Source organism: Megalobrama amblycephala, linkage group LG1 (assembly GCF_018812025.1).
Source record: "Megalobrama amblycephala isolate DHTTF-2021 linkage group LG1, ASM1881202v1, whole genome shotgun sequence".
NCBI lineage: Eukaryota > Metazoa > Chordata > Actinopteri > Cypriniformes > Xenocyprididae > Megalobrama > Megalobrama amblycephala.
The window spans coordinates 16,489,484-16,513,280 of NC_063044.1; the positions used below are offsets into that span (position 1 = coordinate 16,489,484).

Genomic DNA, 23,797 nt, shown 5'->3' on the forward strand with positions numbered 1-23,797 from the left:
GAGCCACAATAACTAAAAAGTGACAATGCTGTAGTCTAAAGTCAATTACACTACATGACTTCTGCCCAGATATTCGCCTAATTTTCAATCTAGAGAAGAGAGTCCAGAATTCTGAGTTTCTCATTCATAAATAAAACTCAGTCATTCATGCGACTCCACTTGAAAGGCACATAAACACAGAAGGAAAGTGGAATGAGGAAGCTGCTTTACAGACACGCCTGTTTTCCACACGTCGCTCAAACACAGAAGCAGGAAACCATTTCAACTTGTCAGTTCAGGGAAACAGAAACTGAAGCGTAGTTGAGCTGTTGTGTGTTTGTGTCGCTCATGCAGTAAAATGGCAGAAGCCAGAGTTTCTCAGGATGAGTTCACGTGTTCAGTGTGTCTGGATCTCCTGAAGGATCCAGTGACTATCCACTGTGGACACAGTTACTGTAAGAGCTGTATTACAGGCTGCTGGGATCAGGAGGATCAGAAGAGAGTCTACAGCTGCCCTCAGTGCAGACAGACCTTCAGTCCAAGACCTGCTTTAGCTAAAAACACCATTCTGGCTGAACTGGTGGAGAAACTGAAGAAGACTACACTTCCTGCTGACTTTTACGCTGGAGCTGGAGATGTGCAGTGTGACGTCTGTACTGGAAGAAAACACAAAGCCGTCAAGTCCTGTCTGGTGTGTCAGGAGTCTTTCTGTCAAACTCATTTTGACCGTCATGAGGAATATCACTCTCGTAAGCCACACAAAGTGATCGATGCCACTGGACGACTGCAGGACATGATCTGCCATAAACATGATAAAGAGCTAGAAATGTACTGTATCACTGATCAACAATACATCTGTGTGCGGTGTAAGGAGTATGAACATAAAAACCACAACACTGTATCAACTGCAGCACAGAGGACAGAGAAACAGGTATGAACTGAGAGGGATTGTTCACATAGAAATGAAAGTGCTGTCTTTACTTACTCACCGTCATGCCGTTCAAAACCGGTTTGACTTGCTTTGTTCTGCAGAATGTAAAAGGTGATATTTTGAAGAATGCCTCATCTATTTTAGTCTATACATTGAAAGTCAATGGATACAAATGTTTCAAGAAAAAAAGCATTAAAGTAATCTAAACTCCAGTGGTTAAAAAAATAAGTGTGCTTAAGTGTACTGATGTGCACTTGTAGTGTACTTCAAATTAAAAGTGTATTTTAATAAAATACTTAGAGATAATGAAGGCAAATTAAGTGTACTGAAAGAGAGTAAACTTTAATGACTGTTTCATAAGTACACTTTATAAAGTACACTCTGTCATAATGTCAAATTAAAAGTTTTAAAGTACAGTGGTGTGAAAAAGTGCTTTTTTTGCATGTTTGTCACTGTCACGGGTGCACACAGAAACAATATGTTAGGATCCAAGTGCAGCGTATTTTATAAAAGGGTAATCCAAAGTCGTAATCCAGAAACAGGCAAGGGTCAAAATCCAAGGAACAGTCCACATATAACAGAAAGTCAGAGGAACAGAAGTGCACGTAACAATAATTATAACGAACCACAAACAAAGGCAGAAACAACTGAGTATAAATAGACAGACACTGATGAGGAAACACAAAACAGCTGGGTGCAATGACATGAGATAATGAGTCCGGGAAGTGCGTTATGGGTAATGAAGTTCACAAGTGGGGTGAGACACAGTCCGGGTTGGAGTGCCCTCTAGAGGCAGACAAGGGCACTCCCAGTAATGATCATGACATTATCCCCCTCAAAGGAGCGGCTACCAGATGCTCCACCAGACAAAAAAAAAACAAAAAACAAAAACACAAAAATCTCAGGAGGGAGTTGGACAGGAGGAGAATCAGGGGGAGAGATGGTGGGCCAGGTCCAGAGTCCACAACTGAATTCCAGGGGGGAGCCGGAGGAACAGACCATGGGGGCCCCATGAAGGTCGGGGACCTGGCTGAATGCCAGGGCGGCGCTGGAAAAACTGACCAGGCGGGCGCCGGCAGGTCTGAAGTCCTGGCTGATTGCCAGGGCGGTGCTGGAGGAACTGACCAGGCGGGCGCCGGCAGGTCTGAAGTCCTGGCTGATTGCCAGGGCGGCGCTGGAGGAACTGACCAGGCAGGTTTCAATGGTTCAAACGGCCTGGGCAGTGGCGGCAGGGTAGAAGGCTTGGATGGCGGCGGCAGGACAGAAGGCTTGGATGGCGGCGGCAGGACAGAAGGCTTGGATGGCGGCGGCGACAGGGCTGGCGGCCTGGGTGGTGGCGACAGGGCTGGAGGCCTGGGCGGTGGCGACAGGGCTGGAGGCCTGGGCGGCGGCGGCAGGGCTGGCCAAGGGTGTTCTGTGGCTGTATCAGGGAGAGCGGGCAGCTCGGTGAAGGCCTCCGTGGTCGTATCAGGGAGAGCTGGCAGCTCTGGGACGACAGCGGGCTCGAGCTGCTCCGGGACGACAACGGGCAGACTGCTCCAAAGTCCATAGAGCTCGAGTTCATCCTCCACGCACGCAGGAAACATAAAAAGTGAGCACAGTCCTCTGGGCCAAGACAGGAATGACCAGGAGAGCAGGCTCTGGAGCGGACTCACTGGCTGGAGCGGACTCACTGGCTGGAGCAGGCTCTGGAGCGGACTCACTGGCTGGAGCGGACTCACTGGCTGGAGCGGACTCACTGGCTGGAGCAGACTCACTGGCTGGAGCGGGCTGTGGGGAGGCCTCCAGGTCTTGAGGGATGGAAGCCTTCCTCCTCCTCTTCCTCTTCTTACGTGTGGGAAGAGGAGACTCAGTACCCACCTCCTCTGTGGCCTCTGGCGCGGATTCAAGGGCTGGAGCGGGCTCACTGGCAGGAGCAGGCTCTGGAGCGGATTCAAGGGCTGGAGCGGGCTCACTGGCAGGAGCAGGCTCTGGAGCGGATTCACTGGCTGGAGCGGGCTCTGAAGCGGACTCACTGGCTGGAGCGGACTCACTGGCAGGAGCAGGCTCTGGAGCGGATTCACTGACTGGAGCGGACTCACTGGCTGGAGCAGACTCACTGTCTGGAGCGGGCTCTGGAGTGGACTCACTGGCTGGAGTGGACTCACTGGTTGGAGCAGGCTCTGGAGCGGACTCACTGGCTGGAGCAGACTCACTGTCTGGAGCGGGCTCTGGAGTGGACTCACTGGCTGGAGTGGACTCACTGGTTGGAGCAGGCTCTGGAGCGGACTCACTGGCTGGAGCAGACTCACTGTCTGGAGCGGGCTCTGGAGTGGACTCACTGGCTGGAGTGGACTCACTGGTTGGAGCGGGCTCTGGAGTGGACTCATTGGCTGGAGTGGACTCACTGGCTGGAGCGGCCTCACGGGCTGGAGCGGGTACAGGAGGTCTCCGAATCGGCTTATTCTTACGCAGATACAGGTAATTGGCGAAGTTCCAAAAATGTAACCTCCCCACCAGCTCCATCTCCCACTGCGGTAGAGGGTCATTCAAACAGTTGTTACAAGTGTCCTTGAGGACCGCACCAGGGAGGCTAAACTTCTCCGCCCATGACCAGAACCTCTGGATAAATGGCCGTATCTTCATACCTCTCTGCCGAAGCACCGCCAAATCCTGGGGATCGCTCCGACTTTGCTGTGTGTTGGTCAGTGACCGGACTCTCTCGCTGCTGGATCCTTGCATGGCTGTTCGTTCTGTCACGGGTGCACACAGAAACAAGATGTTAGGATCCAAGTGCAGCGTATTTTATTAAAGGGTAATCCAAAGTCGTAATCCAGAAACAGGCAAGCGTCAAAATCCAAGGAACAGTCCACATATAACAGAAAGTCAGAGGAACAGAAGTGCACGTAACTATAATTATAACGAACCACAAACAAAGGCAGAAACAACTGAGTATAAATAGACAGACACTGATGAGGAAACACAAAACAGCTGGGTGCAATGACATGAGATAATGAGTCTGGGAAGTGCATTATGGGTAATGAAGTTCACAAGTGGGGTGAGACACAGTCCGGGTTGGAGTACCCTCTAGAGGCAGACAAGGGCACTCCCAGTAATGATCATGACAGTCACACTTTAATGTTTCAGATCATCAAACAAATTTAAATATGAATCAAAGATAACACAAGTAAACACAACATGCAGTTTTTAAATGAAGGTTTTTAGTATGAAGGGAAAACAAAATCCAAACCCACATGGCCCTGTGTGAAAAAGTGCTTGCCCCAAGCATTTGCGATAACTTGCAATGAGTCTGTTACAGCGCTGCGGAGGAATTTTGGACACTCATCTTTGCAGAATTGTTGTAATTCAGCCACATTGGAGGGTTTTCAAGCTTGAACCGCCTTTTTAAGGTCATGCCACAGCATCTCAATAGGATTGAGGTCAGGACTTTGACTAGGCCACTCCAAAGTCTTCATTTTGTTTTTCTTCAGCCATTCAGAGGAGGCCTTGCTGGTGTGTTTTGGATCATTGTCCTGCTTCAGAACCCAAGTTCACTTCAGGTTGAGGTCACAAACAGATGGCCGGACATTGTCCTTCAGGATTTTTTGGTAGACAGCAGAATTCATGGTTCCATTTATCACAGCAAGTCTTCCAGGTCCTGAAGCAGCAAAACAGCCCCAGACCATCACACTACCACCACCATATTTTACTGTTGGAATGATGTTCTTTTTCTGAAATGCTGTGTTACTTTTACACCAACTGTAATGGGACACACACCTTCCAAAAAGTTCAACTTTGTCTCATCTGTCCACAGAGTATTTTCCCAAAAGTTTTGGGGATCATCAAGATGGCAAAACTGAGATGAGCCTTAATGTTCTTTTTGCTCAGCAGCGGTTTTCGTCTTGAAACTCCGTCTCTTTCTTATGGTGGAGTCATGAACACTGACCTTAACTGAGGCAAGTGAGGCCTGCAGTTCTTTGGATGTTGTTGTGGGGTCTTTTGTGACCTCTTGGATGAGTCGTCGCTGCGCTCTTGGGCTAATTTTGGTCGGCCGGCCACTCCTGGGAAGGTTCACCACTGTTCCATATTTTCGTCATTTGTGGATAATGACTCTCACTGTGGTTCGCTGGAGTCTCAAAGCTTTAGAAATGGCTTTATAACCTTTTCCAGACTGATAGATCTCAATTACTTTCTTTCTCATTTGTTCCTGAATTTCTTTGGATCTCAACATGATGTGTAGCTTTTGAGGATCTTTTGCTCTTCTTCACTGTGTCAGGCAGGTCCTATTTAAGTGATTTCTTGATTGTGAACAGGTGTGGCAGTAATCAGGCCTGGGTGTGGCTAGAGAAACTGAACTCAGGTGTGATAAACCACAGTTAAGTTATGTTTTAACAGCACTTTTTCACACAGGGCCATGTGGGTTTGGATTTTGTTTTCCCTTCATAATAAAAACCTTAATTTAAAAACTGCATGTTGTCTTTACTTGTGTTATCTTTGATTCATATTTAAATTTGTTTGATCTGAAACATTAAACATTGCATTTTAATAATATATCATCTTTGTACACTTTTTAAAAGTATGCTCAAGTGTTATATTCATTCATAATCTCATTTCAGGAAACTGAATCTGTGGTTTGAACCTACAGAATAAACTCACCATGCTAGATCTTTAACCCTCCACCAATTCTGGATTGATGTAACTTAGTGATAGTAGTTTTACGTGTCATTTCCTGTTATTGGTTTGTCCTCCAGAAACGGCTGAAGGAGAAGCAGATGAAGATCCGTCAGAGGATCCAGCAGAGAGAGAAAGATCTTCAGCAGCTGAGAGAGGCTGTGGAGTCTCATAAGGTGAGTCTGGAGAAGAAGAGAAGTTTGAGATGTCTCAGTCAGGACTCACTGAAGCCGCTGTGTGATTGTGATGTGTGTCCTAACAGCGCTCTGCACAGACAGCAGTGGAGGACAGTGAGAGGATCTTCACTGAGCTCATCCGCTCCATCGAGAGAAGCTGCTCTGAGGCCACACAGCGGATCAGAGATCAGGAAAAGACTGCAGCGAGTCGAGCTGAAGGACGACTGGAGCGACTGGAGCAGGAGATCAATGATCTGAGGAGGAGAGACGCTGAGCTGGAGCAGCTTTCACACACACAGGATCACATCCATTTCCTGCAGGTAACAGAGATCTAGAAGAACAGGATCATAGTGGACTTGAGCAAGAGAAACATTTCATGTCAAATAGTTTTTATCACTAAATAATGGATAAGAGCAGAAAGTATCTGATTGTGTGAAAGTGCTGGATTGAGACGAGTTACTGAAGATCAACAACAGATCTGATATAGAGCAGGTTATTGGCTGAAGTTTTGATTTGTGTTTTCTGTAGAGTTTCCAGTCTCTCTCAGCTCCTCCTGAATCTACAGACGTAAATGACGATCCCTTCAGCTCTCTCTCCTCTTTTGATGGCGTGAGAGAATCTGTCCGTCAGCTGAGAGACAAACTGGAGGATTTCTGCAAAGAGGAGCTGAAGAAGATCTCTGACAGAGGTAAAGTCCTGCGCCTCCATTATACAGACGTGTGTAGAAAGACCCTAAATGTGAACGTACAACAGTTCCTATGATTTATAAATGTCCATGTGCACAATTCTTAAATTACATTGTTCAAAGTTTATCTTAAATTCACGTGTAATGTGAACAAGTGCATCAAAATCCACCTTCAGAACGGCCACAAATATCCCTTGATGGTTCAGAAGTACGGCACTCATCATCAAGAGCAAGTGTTTCTATACATGATGCAGGATGAAATCCATGAAATTTAGCATCAAATCTGAGACGTGTGTTTTATAAATGAGGCCCCTGGAGATTCATCTGCTCTCAGAAATGAGTCTTTCATCATCATATTGTACAACATCACATTAGAAATGAATGCATTTGATTTAGTCATTTCTCTTCACACTGTTCATGTCTGTTGATTTCCACAGTCACATTCACCAACATGAATCCCAAGACCAGGAACGACTTCCTACAGTGTAAGTCACTGAGAAAACAAGCAGAGAAACTCACTGAATGTGTTCATGTTCTTCCTGGAGAAGGAGAAAGAGATCATGATAGAAGAGTTTAATAATTGATCATGATAATGATGATTCAGGATATCTGGTCAGCTGACACACTGATGATACACTGAACATTGAGCCATGAAGAGTTCAGATACATTAAAAGATCAGATTGATGATTCCTGATTGTGATGTGTTTTATCTCCATCAGATTCCCATTGGATCACTCTGGATCTGAACACAGTGAATAAACACCTCCGTCTGTCTGAGAGGAACACAGTGATTACTCTCACTAACACACCACAGTCGTATCCTGATCATCCAGACAGATTTGATCTTCCTCAGGTGTTGTGTAGAGAGAGTGTGTGTGATCGACGCTGTTACTGGGAGATTGAGTGGAGTGAATGTGTGTTTATATCAGTGTCATATAAGAGCATCAGCAGGAAGGGAGGGATTGAGAGTCAGTTTGGATATAATGATCAGTCCTGGAGTTTGATCTGCTTATCCTCCAGTTACTCATTCTGGCACAATAAGATAGTGACTGATCTCCCTGTAAAGCCCATCATCAGGAGAACAGAAGTGAATGATGATGATGATGATGATGATGATGATGAGGATCGCTATAGAGTAGGAGTGTATGTGGATCACAGTGCAGGAACTCTGTCCTTCTACAGCGTCTCTGGAGACACAATGATCCTCATCCACACAGTCCAGACCACATTCACTCAACCGCTCTATCCTGGGATTAGGATTTATTATGGATCATCAGTGAAACTGTGTTGATGAATCAGAACAGAGAGACTTTACCCATAATGCTTTGAGCCGATGATGAATCAGTGACAGTGAGATGTTATAGAGTCTCTTATTTTCTCTTCATTACATTAACACTCTGAGGTCTAAAAACGCGCCGGTGCGTTTTGCAGGTTTTTTTTCACATTGCAGCAAAACAGACTTAAAATACTCTGTCATTTGTTGTCATAGAGACATAAGTAATACATCAATTGAAACTATAGAATATTTCCTTTTATTTGTATACACTCAGAGTAAAAACAAAATGTTGTGCTTTTTGTAAAATAAAGAAAACTAACATGATGCGTGATCTCTCATCTCCCTCTGAACGAAGTCCAATCTGATAGTTCTCAGAAAATGAAGTGTAACTTAGTGAATAATAATCACAAAAAATTCATACTTATGTCTAACAAAACGTTGAAATGTCAGGTTTTAAATCGTGCAAGTCAAATCGAAAACAAACATTCTGTGTTTATGTAATCTGTATGAAAAGAGAGCCATGTCAGAAGTCCGTGATTCAGCTCATTACCCACTAATGCGGCCACGCCCACGGAGCCAGCGCTATTCACAGGCAAATTCAGAGACAACACATGCATTCATCATCTCAATCGTGTATTTATTGCCTTGAAAATTGTTTATCTGGATGAAAAAGCCATGGTTAGCGAGCTCTAGAAGACATGCAGTAAATTCCTGTTTGTTTTCTTCTATTGATAAGTTTTAAGTGAGTTTTTGTTTCTTTAGCGCCCTCCGGCTGTAGTATGAATTGGTAAACACCATTCATGGAATATCGTCTTCTTCTTAGGTGAATTTGTGGACTAAAATGCACAGAGCGCCCTCCAGCTGCAGTATGAATTGCAAACACCAGCGCTCATAGAGATAACAATGAATATTAAATAAAAAATAACTCCTCTGTATAGAAAATTGACATAAACATATGAGAATCCTATATTTCTCCAAATGTGCATGCTTTTAAACTAAAAGCCTATATTCAGACTCTTTGCATCACAGAAATACATTATATTTTAAAGTATAATATAAAACCATTATTTTATATTGTAATAACATTTTTCTGTATGTTTCATATACCATGATGAGGTTGAGACATCACAGAAGGTTTTTTTCACAGCCTACCTGACTGAAATGCCTCATTAATATGCAAGTCTTTTCAGGTCATTACTATGCAATTATTTTGTCTTCTCAGGTGAGAATGAGCCATTATTCATGGTGATTCACGCCTCCTCGCATACCGTGTTTCTTGGCAAAAAGTGTCTTACAAAAACTAAATCAGTATATTGTTATAAATGAAAGAGTAGTCAGCATAATTTTTACATAATTTTGAAGCAAAAACTCTAGTCTACAACCTTCAATGCCCAAAAGTCTTGTGAACACAGATTTAATATACTTTTATTGGCCTTATATCAGTGACTTAAGTTTTTTGTTTTTTCAGTAACCACGCATAAACATTATTCCTTCAAAAACACAAACATGTACACACATGTTCCTCACATATTATGGTAGCCTAGTTTGTGCTGAATACAGTGTAATGACACTTGTGTCATTAATATGTTTATGAACAACTGAAAAAAGCACAAATGTCAGGGCATGTCAAAACTTCTCCAGGCCCCAAATCAGCCTCAGACTCCAGAGGGTTAAAAAGATACAAACTATGATGTTCTGTCAATGCAAGTGAATTAACAGTCATGTTTGGTATCGTTTGAAATGTCTCGGTGCAACTGGTACAATGGTCTCGTCTACATGGAAGCAAACCAAAGGTATTAAAGGTTTCAAGAGTTTAGAAATACTTTGGTTGCAACCATGGGTGTGTGCCTCTTTCCCAGGGTCTTTCATCCAAACCACCTCCTCTTCCACAGCAAGGTGCGAACCCCCGAGGTCTGTGACCCTAGTAAATGCAAATTCTGATTGAAAGTTCATGCCCGACAATGGGGGATGTTTTGTCTTGGTCTGAGTATTTAAGGAAATGTTGCAAAAGGCTCGGGGCAACTCTGTATTCAGATGAGCTCACATTGCTGACTGTCCAGGACACTCAGCAATGTGTATTTTTCTAATGTCAGGTATGCATCTTACTCTGTTTCTGAGCATTTGATGTTTTGTATTGATCATCTTTGAATTGATTATGTAATTGGCATGATACATTTACCTGACTAATAAATTGTTACATTTGATTTTATTCTGACTTACTCTGAAATTATTGACTTCAGTAGATTACGACGTATCCATTGTTACCGCAAATCTGCGTCAGATTAGTAACGGACTAAAGTCCAGTTTTGAGTGTAGCATAGGGCACACCAACTGTGATTTTAGAGCTCCGAGTAACACTTGGCATTAGTTCAAGTGCACTGAGACTGTAAAGGCTAAAAAGGGAATTTCCATTTAGGACAACAAAATGTTGATCGATCAACCGAAATAGGGTGAGCCTTACCTCTGTTTAATGTAATGTTACTCTAGCTAAGTGTACATGGGAAACCATGGCATAACCAAACCTCTCCCAGTTTAAGTCTAAATTAAAGACACATCTCTTTATCCAAGCATTCACATAATGCATCTCATAATCTTATAACCAGTTATATCAAATCAAAAGCACATAACGAACTATTGCTTGAAATGTTAACATCAGCTACACTAATTATTTTTCATTTGCTAATCTGTTTTACCTTGGGATGCCATCCCAAATACACCAGCTCCAGTTTGGATCCACGCTTTTATGAAGATTTTAGATGTTCCTGTGAAGAGAGGATATCAACCCCTGCAAGGACTTCAGATGACGCCAACTCTGAATCAACATACAAAACTGACAAATCTTCTATGTATTGTAATCATTATGATCACAACTTGTAATAATTCTATTCTTTTCCTGCCATTGACAGAATTGTCTTGCTTTCCGTATTGTAAGTGTTATACGGTAGGGGCCGTTATCACACATCTTCTGAAAGAGTACAGAATCTCCAGAGCAAAACACAGGAAAAAAAGAAGCAGAAACAAGTGATAAAAGCATTGCTTATGCATGTTGTAGTCATCAAAGAAAAATAAAAAGTGTTTTTCTCCGCTATTTGTTCAAAACTTTCATGACTGTTTCAAAAGTATACTTTATAAAGTACAGTTTGTAATAATGTCAAATTAAAAGTTTTACTTTAAAGTAAAGTGGTGTGAAAAAGTGCATGTTTCAGATCATCAAACAAATTTAAATATGAATCAAAGATAACACAAGTAAACACAACATGCAGTTTTTAAATGAAGGTTTTCCTGAATCTAATAACTGGTTGGGCCACCCTTAGCAGCAACAACTGCAATCAAGCGTTTGCGATAACTTGCAATGAGTCTGTTACAGCGCTGTGGAGGAATTTTGGCCCACTCGTCTTTGCAGAATTGTTGTAATTCAGCCACATTGGAGGGTTTTCGAGCATGAATCGCCTTTTTAAGAGCTGCTGTGCAGCCAAAATTATATACCAGTTATCACTGTAAAGCTGCTTTGATACAATCTACATTGTAAAAAACGCTATATAAAAAAAGGTGACTTGACTTGGTAAGTAATTAGCAAGATTTTAAAATCTATACGATGTTTAACAGGAAGCCAATGCAGTGATGACAGAACTGGGCTAATATGGTCATACTTCCTAGTTCTAGTAAGAACTCTAGCTGCTGCATTTTGTACGAGCTGTAGTTTATTTATCAAGCGGGAGGAACAACCACCCAGTAGAGCGTTACAGTAATCTAACCTCGAGGTCATGAACGCATGAACTAACTGTTCTGCATTCTTCATTGAGAGCATATGTCGTAGTTTAGATATATTTTTAAGATGGAAGAATGCAGTTTTACAGATGCTAGTAACATGGCCTTCAAATGAAAGATTGGTATCAAAGAGCACACCCAGGTTCCTAACTGACGACGAAGACTTAGCCATCAAGTGTTAGTAAATGAAGAACACTTCAGAAGTGAAAAACAAATTTATATTGTGTATTTTTAGGAGATTATAACGGCGCGTGCAGGGAAGGATGACACATACACACACTTAACGTGACCGCTCGTTTACTCACAGGTGTTGGAGAGAGATCACACACCGGAACTTTTTCCGGAAACACATGTAACAATGTGCATCATGGGAAATGTAGTTAAATAACAGCATTAACAAAATACACAACATTTCCTCCCCTCTTACTCTTTGAGGTATAACACAAAGATTACAAATTAAACTGTGCCAACTGAAATCATGAATTTATAAAATGCAGTCTCTCTTTTCAACATATCTATAACATAGACTTTTTTTTTTTTTTTTTTTTTTTTTTTTTTACGTGAACATTGAGTCTTTCATGTTGAATCCTTATTTAAAATAACAACTATTTCCCTGGGAATGAGGGTAGACTACCTCAGACCCTAGCTTACCCTTAGGGGATTATTCTGCCCCGAAGCAATAAGGGTAGCCCTTAACTAAGTGTAATCCAATAAACGCTGAGGTGGACGCCGCTCCCTTACTGGATACCGGCGACCTACTGAGTTTCCATTTTCTGTCAGAACAACCGGTGACGATGGTTCTTCAACAAATGGACAATTTGAGGTCACAATAGGCTCAGTGGTGGAGACTACTGAAGTTGGCGAAGTGTCGTCTATTTGCTCGGTGACATCAGTGAATTTAGGAAGATCTGTGACTGTGCTGGCTCCACCCAGCAACTGATCAGTGTGTCTCCTCCAGGAAAGATTGTCAGCAGTCTTGACCTTGTACGACACTGGGCCCGTCTGGGCCTCCACAGTAGCCGGAACCCATTTCGGACCACTGCCATAGTTCCGGGCCAGCACTGGTGAGCCTGTTGAAAAGTTTCTGTCCTTGGCTCGCAGGTTCCTTCGCTGTACCTGACTCTTTTGTTGCCGCAAGACAGTTTCTTTGAGTGTTGCTGGCTTAAGCAGCTCAAAGCTTGTTCTGAGCTCTCTGTTGAACAACAAATACGCTGGCGACACTTTGGTAGTTGCGTGCGGAGTACTACGATAGCACAGCAAGAAGCTATGAAGGCGTTGATGAAATGTGCCCTGTCCAAGAGAAGCTTTCAAGGCATGTTTCATGGTTTGAACAAACCTCTCTGCTAACCCATTTGTTGCAGGATGGTAGGGTGATGACGTGATATGCTGTACACCATTTGCTAGTAGAAATGTGGCCATCTCGTGGGATGTAAATTGGGGGCCATTATCTGACACAAGCTGCACTGGTGATCCAAATCTACTGAAAATTTCTCCCAGCTTCTCACTGGTCTTCTCAGCTGAAGTAGATTTCATAATGGCCACCTCAGGCCACTTACTGTGTGCATCCATGACCACCAACAGCATTTTCTCCTCAACTGGGCCTGCAAAATCAACATGAATGCGATGCCATGGTTTTTCAGGATACTCCCATGGGTGCAGCGGTGCAAGTTGTGGTACATTACGTATGCGCTGGCATGAGGTACACATCCTTGCTTTTTCCTCTATTTGGCCATCCACTCCTGGCCACCAGAAGAAGCTCCTGGCAATCTCCTTCATGCGGACCATTCCACAGTGTCCTACATGCAGCTGTTTAAGCACTGGCTTACGCAAAGCCGGGGGAATAATCACTCTCCTTCCCCATAATAAGCAGCCTGACTGCACTGAAAGTTCATGACGTCGAGAGACGTATGGTTTTAGCTCCAGATCATCGTTCTCCCCTTTGCCTGTCATGACCATATCCATGACTTTTGACAGGACAGGGTCATTTCGTGTGCCCTTGCGTACTTGCGCGGCTGTCACTGGGGCCCTTTCCACCTGGCTGAAGTAAAAGATTTCAGCCACCTGTGCCTCCTTTACTCTGTCTGTGAGAGGCAACCTGGACAGACCGTCCGCATTCCCATGCAATTTCGACTTCCGGTACTTGATGTCATAGGTGTGAGCAGATAACAACAAGGCCCACCTTTGCATCCTACTGGCAGCAAGAGAGGGAATGCCATGGTGTGGGCCAAAAATAGCCGTGAGAGGGCGATGATCGGTCAGTAACGTGAACTTCCTACCAAAAATATACTGATAAAACTTACGCACTCCAAACACAATGCTCAATGCTTCTCGCTCAATCTGAGCATAGTTTGCTTCTGCTTTGCTCAGACTCCTGGAAGCAAACGCAATTGGCCTCTCTTGACCATTAGGCATGATGTGGGACAAGACAGCTCCCACACCATAAGGGGAAGCATCGCAAGCCAGCTGGATAGGAAGAGCAGGGTCAAAATGAGTGAGGGCATTTGACCTTAAAAGTGTCTCCTTTGCTCTTATGAACGACTCCTGGCATTCAGAGGTCCACTTCCAATTATTCTCATGACACAACAGTTTGTGGAGAGGTTTCAGCAGCGTCGCGATATTTGGGATGAATCGCCCATAATAATTAAGTAAGCCGAGGAAAGACCGCAACTGGCTGACATTTTTGGGCACTGGAGCATCCACAATGGCCTTAACTTTGGATGGGGACGTATGCAGACCGGAGGCATCAATGACATGGCCTAGATACTCGACTGAAAACTGGAAAAATTCACATTTATCCTTGCGCACTCTCAATCCGTACTCTTTCAGTCTCTCGAGGGTAGCATCCAGGTGCTGTAAGTGTGACTCTTCATTCGTGCCAGTCACTAGAATGTCATCTAGATAACACACAACTCCTGGAAGTCCTGCAAGAATCTGATCCATCGCTCGCTGAAAAATGGATGGAGCCGAGGTAATTCCGAACGGTAAGCGTTTGTAACGAAATAGGCCTTTGTGTGTATTGATGGTGAGAAGTTCTCTGGACTGTTCCTCCACATGCATCTGTAGGTATGCTTGGTTGAGATCAATTTTGCTGAATTTTTGCCCTCCTGTCAGCCCAGCAAAAAGGTCATTAATGTGGGGCAAGGGGTATTGCTCTGCTGACAACACTGGATTTACAGTGACTTTAAAATCGCCGCAGATCCTTATGCCTCCATCCTTCTTTATAACTGGAACAATGGGTGTTGCCCACTTACTCACACTGACTGGTTCCAGCACACCATTCTTCACAAGTTCAGCTAAGCTCGCCTCCACTTTAGGTTTGAGTGCATATGGCAGGGGCCGGGACTTTAAGAACTTTGGCTGGCTTCCTGGCTCCACAGTCAATTTCACTTTGATTCCTTCCATGCTGCCTAACTCCTGTTTGAAAACTTCAGTGTGTTTTTGAAGAACACCTTCAAGATCCAGTGTTTTAGGTGTCACCATATGTATGGCTGGCCAGTCCACCTTGAGTTGCTCCAGCCAGGAACGACCCATCAACGAGGGGTAATCACCCACGACCACATACAATGGCAGTTTTTTTGTTTGTCCATTCAGTTCAACTGTTACTTGGGTGAGTCCTTTCATGGTCACTGATTCCCCAGTATAAGTTTTAAGGACTACATCAGGTGGTTTGAGTGGCAGGTGGCTCAGCATTTCGCTGTATATCGCATCCGACACCAGCGACACAGCTGCACCAGTGTCAATCTCCATTTTCACTGGTTGTCCTTCCAGCAGCGCTGTGACCTTATAAGCCTTGGTTCCACCTGCAACGGTGAGCACATGCAAGAGAAATTCCTCATCAGATGTTTCCGTACCCTCTTTGTTTTCCTGCCCGACTGCAAATATGCGTTTCTTTTGTTTCCTTCTGAATACTGGTTTCGGCTGTATTTTTTTCTTTTCTGTTTTATTTCTACATGCACGCTCGATGTGTCCCTTTTTCTTACAGCTGCGGCATTCCGTATCCTTAAACCAGCATGAAACAGGTGAGTGTCCAGTCTTGCCACAACGGAAACATGGGCCTTTATTTTCAGTTTGTTTTTCAGTCTCCATCTTGTACACTTTACTGTTTGAGCTCAATTGCTGGGCTTCCTTAGCAGCCAATTCCATAGACACACTCAGCTCAATTGCTCTTTGTAGTGTCAGGTTGCTCTCGGTTAACAGCCTTTTCTGTATGCCCTCGCAGCGGAGTCCGCATACCAATCTGTCCCGAAGTGTATCGTTGAGCACATCACCAAATTCGCAGTGTTCAGCTAATTTTTTTAGCACTGCCACAAACACTGTCACAGTTTCCCCTTCTAGCTGATTTCGTCTGTGGAACCGAAATCGCTCTGCTATTACTAAGGGTTTTGGAGAGAAATGCGCTTTAAGAGTGCTCACTATTTGATCATACGTTTTCTCTCCAGGTTTTTCTGGTTGCAGGAGGTTACGCAGTAGTGTATATGTTTTTGGTCCCATCACACTTAAAAATGTGGGTACAACTTTCTCTTCAGTAATAGCATTCGCTGCTACAAAGTACTCAAATCGTTCTGTGTAAGAACTCCACTGCTCATTGCTTTCATCAAAAGGACCCATATTTCCAAAAACTGATGCCATTTTTGCCGTTCTCTGCCGTTTAACAATCAATTCAGTCACTTATCTGAATCGTCGTCTTTCCTCCCCCTTTTTTTCAGTTCAGACGTGGATTAACAGCAGACTCGTATTATTTCGCGTTTTTCAGCGATGTCGCCGTCAAGCCGCTTCATTTCCGCATCTTCACAACACACGCAGAATAACGAGATCCTCGTCGCCACTTTATTGTGTATTTTTAGGAGATTATAACGGCGCGTGCAGGGAAGGATGACACATACACACACTTAACGTGACCGCTCGTTTACTCACAGGTGTTGGAGAGAGATCACACACCGGAACTTTTTCCGGAAACACATGTAACAATGTGCATCATGGGAAATGTAGTTAAATAACAGCATTAACAAAATACACAACAGATAGTGTCAAATGCAGCACTAAGATCCAGTAACACTAATAGAGAGATACAACCAAGATCTGATGATAAGATCCTAGCAAGGCAAGGCTAGGAACTAGGAAAATGAAACATGGAGACACGGTCAGATAAAGGCTAAACAATACTCAGCCTTGTGTGTGTGTGGGTAGTGATGTGACGTTTGACACCGAGGCTTCGAAGCTTTATCAACAAAACGAAACATCTCACAGTGAAGCACCGCATCGGAGCTTGATTCGTTTTGCCATAACCACGTGATCGGTGACGTCCGAAGCTTTGTTTTCTCCCTCAACCATGTGACTGCTTCGTAATCTGATTCAAAAATAGCACGAACCCCTTGCGCAGGTTTCGAGTGTCATGCACTTCGGTAAATCTGTAGTGAACTGACACTGAAACGGAGGGTAAGCTCTTTTGAATTTTGAGCATGGAACCAGCCAAGAAAAGAGGCCGTTCGGAAGTCTGGCAACATTTTCAAACTGCATAGCACATGCCTTAAACCTTGTTGTGAAGAAGGCAATAGAACAAACACAAGGATTAGAGGACATTAGACTAAAGCACGGAAGATTGTGGCTCATTTCAAGTCTAGCACAACGGCAAAAAAGAGATTATTGGTTTTATAAAATCAGATGGGCAAACCAACTCATAAGTTGATTCAGTAGGGTGGATACTCATATGCCATGTTAGAGCGTCTCTTTGCTCAGAGGGAGCCAGTAGGTGCTGCTTTGGTAACTCTGAAGACAAACCTCACACCTTTGACTTCAGAAGAGTACCAGAAAGTAAATGAATGTCTTGGTGTAATGTGTCAATGAGGCTTCCACTGAACCGTCAGAAGAGAAGAGAGTGTCAGGGTCAAAGGTGATTCCTCGTATAAGAATGCTGAGGCATGCAATCAGTACAAAGATCTCACAGGTTCATGATGAGACAGCTGTGCAATTGTGCAACAACCTCATGAGACTTCTTTCTGAGAGGATGTCTACATATGAGACTATAACTCTGGCAACTCTGCTTGATCCACGCTTTAAAGCTATAGGTTTCTGCAGCCAGTCAAATGCACAGACTGCTGTGAGACGAATGTGCTGCAATCATTAGAGCAGCCCAAAACACCCCATCCACATCCTCTCAGAGACAACAGGAGCCACAGGCAGCGATGTAACCCATTCAGGTACTGTTTGTTGTATTGAGTGTGTGTGTTTGTTTGGCATGCATCATGCATCTATTGCAGAGAATTAAATTCAATTCCATCAAAGTTTTATTTGTATTATTCTGTCTATTAGGTCTGTGGGATCTACTGGACAGTCATGTTGTGGAAACCAGAAAAATGCGACTGCAGATGCCACAGTTGAAGTGCAACGCTACCTCAGTGATCCAAATATTCCACGCACAGAAGATCCCCTGCATTTCTGGGCTATCCAAAAGGGTGTCTATCCACATCTTCATCATCTTGCCCTGGAATTGTTATGCTCCTCAGTCCCATGTGAGAGAATATTTTCAAAGGCAGGGGAAGTAGTAAATAAAAAAATACAAAAATAGACTTAGCCCCCGCACTGTTGAACAAGTTCTGTTCCTTAATAAAAATCTTTGATTTCTTCAATTTCCCACAAAATAAAAACTCCCCAGTTCACAAGCACTTTCACCACCCAGTTCACAAGTTCTTCACCATTCCACAATTATTTTCTTTTATTTTGATTATATATGCCTATATGAGCCTTGCCTACGAACTCATAAGTTTTGGACTAAGGCTAAAGCTTATGTAAATAAGGCTGCATGTATTGATCATTGAAATTGTTTCTATACAAGTTAATTTGTCCCATTAATTTTTTTTTTTTTTTCATAAATTATTTATAGGCTCATTTGTTCACATATTGTAAGTAGCCTACTAAATTAACAAATAAAATAAAAAAACATTATTTTTATTGCTTTTGTTTATTTCACAAAGTGAATTGTTACATGAAACAGTAAAAAAAAAAAAAAAGAATGGGTCCTCTGGCACAAGCGGCTCTTCAACTTTTGACCACAAGATGTCGTTAGTGTGCACCGTGTTGAAAAGCTTCGCGTAATGAACCTTTTTACGATACAGTTGAGGGGAAAGCCTCAGTGCTTCACAAAGCTTCATTTCACCATCACTATCGGTGCGTTCCAAACGGGATATATCGCCCTCTGAAGGGCACTTCGGAGTGAAAATAATAATGGCCGCCATATTAAAGGGACGTTCCAAACCAAAGTGCTCAAAACTGGCCACTTCAAAGGGCCCTTCGGAATGAAGGATTTAGAAGGGTACAACTGATGGACACTTCGGGCCCCCATGATCCTTTGCACAGGGAAGTTCTTTGACGTCACAGAATGGGTACAGGAGTTCTATTTTACCTATAAATGTATATATAGTATTTTTCTATACTACTGTAATATTTATACGAGTTAGATTTGGTACATTATTATGGTCAAAATGACATTGTACTTCAACAAAAATACTTTACAGCTCCCTTTATCAGTCCATTTCAAATACATAGACACAATATCTACAATATGGTGCGATAAATAAATTAACGTTAAACAAAGGGCGCAGCTTGCACAATCTCATTAAAATGTTCCATCACCAATTGCTTAATTTTTTTCTTTTATTATAACCAATACTTTTTTTTTATTGAGTATACATATTATAAGCTTCTCGGTATTATCAGCAGCTATCACATTTCTCAGGAGCTAATTACCCTCCTCCATCCCCAGCTCCTCCTGTCTTCAGTCAGGATTAGCTGACTCAAACTAATTCTTGAAATATGTGTACATGTTATATTATTGACATTAATGATATCTGCATATGCTGGTTCTGTTCTGTTTACCCTAGGGGGGTTATTGCTGCTCTCCCTGCTCTTATCCATGCTAGGCTGCACTGATTCGCAGGGAGTTCTTGCCCAGAACAGAACCATACCGCCAATACAAACTCTATGCAATCATATTTGATGATAGTGGTCCTAACAGAAATGCAATAAAACTATATACAAGAAAACAATCATATTGTAACAAATTTAACATAAACATGAACACTAGAAGTACAAATGAGCTTGGTTGAGCTTTTGCTATGTGTTCCACAATTTTTGTGGAACTGTACCTTGAGTGCAGACTAGTGCCCATGTTGACACCATTTTTTTTCCTGAAGCTCAACGAGATTGTCATGGTCAGTGAAAGGTCGGTTCATCTTCGCAAGATAGTATGCTGTTCTGTCTCAGCCAACACAGTCTCTGAGATGGTTCTCAACATATTTCCAAGTATATTCCGTCCACCCTTTTCAGTGAGCTCCTGGGCTATTTCGTGTGCCCTGGATGTCTCATGTCGGTGTATTTTGTTCCTCAAAGAGGTCAGAGCTGTTGATCGGTTTGTGTTTGAGGCCTGGATCTTAAAGTACACCCACTCCTTGGACATCGACGCTCTTTTTTTCTGTGAGGATTCCTGTTGATTTTGTTGCGCTGCAAACAGTACAACCTGGAAGTAAATAAAACAATGACAAATTAGCACCATCTTACAAGTTTTGTATCTATATCAGCAATAACATCTGCTAAACAGGGCCAAAATTTACTCAAAAGTATTTAATAAACTGTTTAATAAACAGTCTTCATACGATGGCTAACAACTGCATGAAAAGCAGGAGAAAATGTTCCACTCTTTCAATAACTAACTAACATTACCATATAGTAATTTAATGGTGAAATGTTTTAAATTAATGCACATTTAAGATGACCATGAATTTACTCTCATTTGCATAATCAATGACATTATGAATGTCAGTTGTCTATATCAGCTCAGTCAAATCAGTCAACATAATGATTTCAATTAACGAGAAGCAACGAGAATGTATAACAAATAACTTTTGCTAATATTATAACCAAGTCTATTTACAACTTAGTGACTTTATTTGCATAGGTAATTGGTCATTTATTGTCAGTTGGTTCAGTCTTCTGGTCAGTTAAGATAATTTTAATGAACACAACTTACTACTTTAGATGAAGTTTTATACTACATAAGAAGATGTGGAGAGGGTGGTTTGGCCAAGGTGTTATGTTGAAGAGAGAAGGCCAAACAAGTTTTTGCAGAATTCCACACTAATCCGATTGGTGCTCACTGTCGAATTGTAAAAACAACTGATGCAATCAGCCAACGATTTTATTGGCCTTTGATGACTGTTGATATCAGGAATTGGGTAAGTAGAAATTAACGAGTACTTTTTCATGTTAATACATTCTACCAGTATTAAAATGACTCTGTTAGGTGACGCACTATGCTGTCTGTCAGTTCAAGAAAACTGAAATCAAGAACAAAGCTGATTATATACCTATTGAGGTAATTCAGTGTAAATGAGACAGTCGTATAATTTTCTATTTATTAAAGCAACCACATTAAACATGACACTTTTTTCCACAGGTGTCTGAGCCATGGGAGATAGTTGGCATGGATTTAGTGGGAAAGCTCACACCAACTGAAGATGGTTATCAGTATATCTGCGTTATGGTGGACTATTTCTCAAAGTGGTGTGAGGCTTTCCTACTAAAATCTAAAAGTGCAGAGGAGGTCACGGACTGTATTGTTAACTGACCAAGGAACAGAATTTGTGAACAAGGTTGGGGTTATATTTATTGTTTTGTTTCTTTGTTTTATATATTGTAAAAATATTAAAATCCCCATTCTTAATATATAGATCAATATGGGTGTCTGTAACTTACAATTAAGAGAAGTTTATGTTCACCATACCATCCACAGACCAATGGGTTGGTTGAAAGACTTAATGGCACAATTCATAATAAACTTTAAACTATTGACAATTGTGTAGATGATAAATATCATAATTGCCACATAAATGGAGAATCTTTCACTGTTGATGACTCTTCTCTTATTCAAAGGTGTTTGAGCAAACTGGTGGGTAAGCAGCCACAAAACTGGGCAGGTTATTTGGAGGCCACAATGTTTGGTCTACGCACAAAAAAGCAAATGACCACAAAATACTTGCCATACTTTCTGATGTTTGGCCGTGAAGCAAGGTATCCTTGTGACGTACCTGACAATTATGAGGTTAGTATATTATATTTCATTGTTACTTTTTCTTCTGCAATCCAAAGTTAAATGCAACAATCAACATTTTCCTGCATTGATCAATGAAAGCATTGAGAACACTGTGGCAGAGGAATGTGTCACATAATGCATCAAAAGGCAGGACAGGATTTACAAAACTGTGCAAGCAAACATTAACTCGTCGTCTGCGTTCTTAGCTGGGAGAGAAGGGTTTTTCCGAGTCGATTTGTTGCAGGATCGTTTCAGGTCCGGATTGTGGTTAGGTAAAAACCAATCATGTTTGAGCATGCTGGCAAATGAAATGAAGTCTCTTGTCGTGGCTGGAGTTAAAGTTGAGGCGGCAAAAGTCGTTGGTTAAACTTTGTGGCAAAACTTAGAACACAAGACTCTCAACAGAAAAGAAAGTTTGGTAAAAGAAACGAAAAGTGAGTAAAAGTATAAAATGTGAATTTATACCCTTTTTTCATGACTTCATTTTGTAGTTTGCAGAAGCTGTCCTAATGGGGTAGTTTGCTGTTTGACGACATAGATTGGATTCGCGAAGACATAGGCCTGTGCCTGCTACAAGCAACAGGTGCTTATATATAACATGTACTTGCTGAATATATATATATATATATATATATATATATATATATATATATATATATATATATATATATATATATATATATATATATAACCAATATCCAGATGACTGCTCAAGAAAGGAGCGTTATTATATAAAGAGAAGATGTGAAAATTTCACAATGAATAGTAATGATGTGTTAAGTTCTAAAAATGTAATACAACTGTGACCTTTATTTACTTATATAACATGATTACATTAGATGGAGAGCTGCATTACATCTGCAGGAGAAAAAAGGACAAGAGTCAGCATTTAGCTAAAGTTGTCCTCTCACCTGAGGAGGTGCACAGTATATTTATGGAATTCCACACAGGCCCTCTTGGTGGACATTGTGGAGTGGGAAAAACTCACAATGCCATAATTCTTAGATTTTACCGGCCTGACATGGAACAGGACATCCGCAAGTGGTTAAGTTAATTGTTAAAAGTACCATATTAGTTTTTTTACTACTCTAACTCAATTAAAATGGTCATGGCCCACCTCTCTTCTTTCAGATAGCTCAGTGTCCTCAGTGCTAGGAAAAAATCAATAAAAGTGAAGGCAGCTTACAATCCTATAGTTATATGTATAACGATGCAGTTATAACAGACTTTTAATACATAATAGCCTTTGTCCTGAATGTTCAAAACATTGATTCTCATTTCAGGTCACAGAACCACTGGAATTAATTGGGATGGATCTGATAGGCAAGTTAACTCCAACTGAAAATGGCCACCAATATATTTGTGTCATGGTGGACTATTTTACCAAGTGGTCTGAAGGCTATCCTCTTAAAACTAAATGAGCAGAAGAGGTCGTGGGGTGCATCCTTGATTTTTTTTGTTTTACAAATTTGGAGCACCAAAGCGCCTTTTAACAGATCACGGAAGAGAGTTTGTCAGCAAGGTTGGTTCAACACAAATCAAGTCAACATAAATGGATATGACCATAAGAAATATCTGAAAATGCCCTTTTTTTCAAAGGTCAATTTTACCTGTGTGACAGACAATGTATCACCTGGAGTCTGTGTTCTCCCTATCATCCCCAGACAAATGGCCTCATTGAGAAAATGAATGGCACAGTTCAAAGGTAATTTACATATGTACAGGCACATATTCAGTAGTTTTGGAACATTTCATGATTTTGTTTATTTATGATTTTCATGATTTATTTCAATTGTTAATTTCCAGAAGCCTGACAAATATGGTTGGGGAAAATCCTTCAACGTGGCACCTGCATCTAAATGCAACAATGTTCACGCTAAGAACAAAAAATAACTAACAAAGTTTTCCCCATACTATTTAATGTTTGGGAGAGAGGCACAATATCCATGTCAGGTGTCAGGATTATGAGGTTAGTGGTTTGTGTACTTTGAATTTCTAATGACACTTGATATTGAAAGACGTGAATAATTATTGTGAATGTCTTACTTAGATCTGTCATGGAAAGGTGGAAGCCATGGTTGCAAGTAAGCAGCTCTCTGATGGGTTGAGTGATAGGAGAGAGACCATGGAAGCAGTAAAGCAGAACATCTCAAATAGTCAGGAGAAAGTACGGAAGTGAAAGAGGGCAGGACAACTTCATGGCTGGGGATAAAGTGTTGGTGAGGAATGTGAGACAGGAGAACAGAA

General features: G+C 41.9%; 2 protein-coding genes across 2 annotated transcripts; one reads left to right on the forward strand and one right to left on the reverse strand.

Annotated features, from left to right (window-relative positions):
* Positions 1-234: 234 nt before the first annotated feature.
* LOC125242788 (tripartite motif-containing protein 16-like) lies at positions 235-9,639 on the forward strand. The gene is made up of 7 exons (XM_048152141.1): positions 235-910; positions 5,641-5,736; positions 5,823-6,056; positions 6,265-6,424; positions 6,859-6,906; positions 7,142-7,640; positions 9,558-9,639. Exons 1-7 carry the CDS (start codon positions 338-340, stop codon positions 9,637-9,639), a joined length of 1,692 nt encoding a protein of 563 aa, XP_048008098.1. The 5' UTR covers positions 235-337.
* A 2,107-nt stretch (positions 9,640-11,746) lies between these two features.
* On the reverse strand, positions 11,747-16,480 carry LOC125264443 (uncharacterized protein K02A2.6-like). The gene has a single exon (XM_048183735.1). It carries the CDS (start codon positions 16,093-16,095, stop codon positions 12,163-12,165), a length of 3,933 nt encoding a protein of 1,310 aa, XP_048039692.1. The 5' UTR covers positions 16,096-16,480; the 3' UTR covers positions 11,747-12,162.
* Between the last annotated feature and the right edge of the window lie 7,317 nt (positions 16,481-23,797).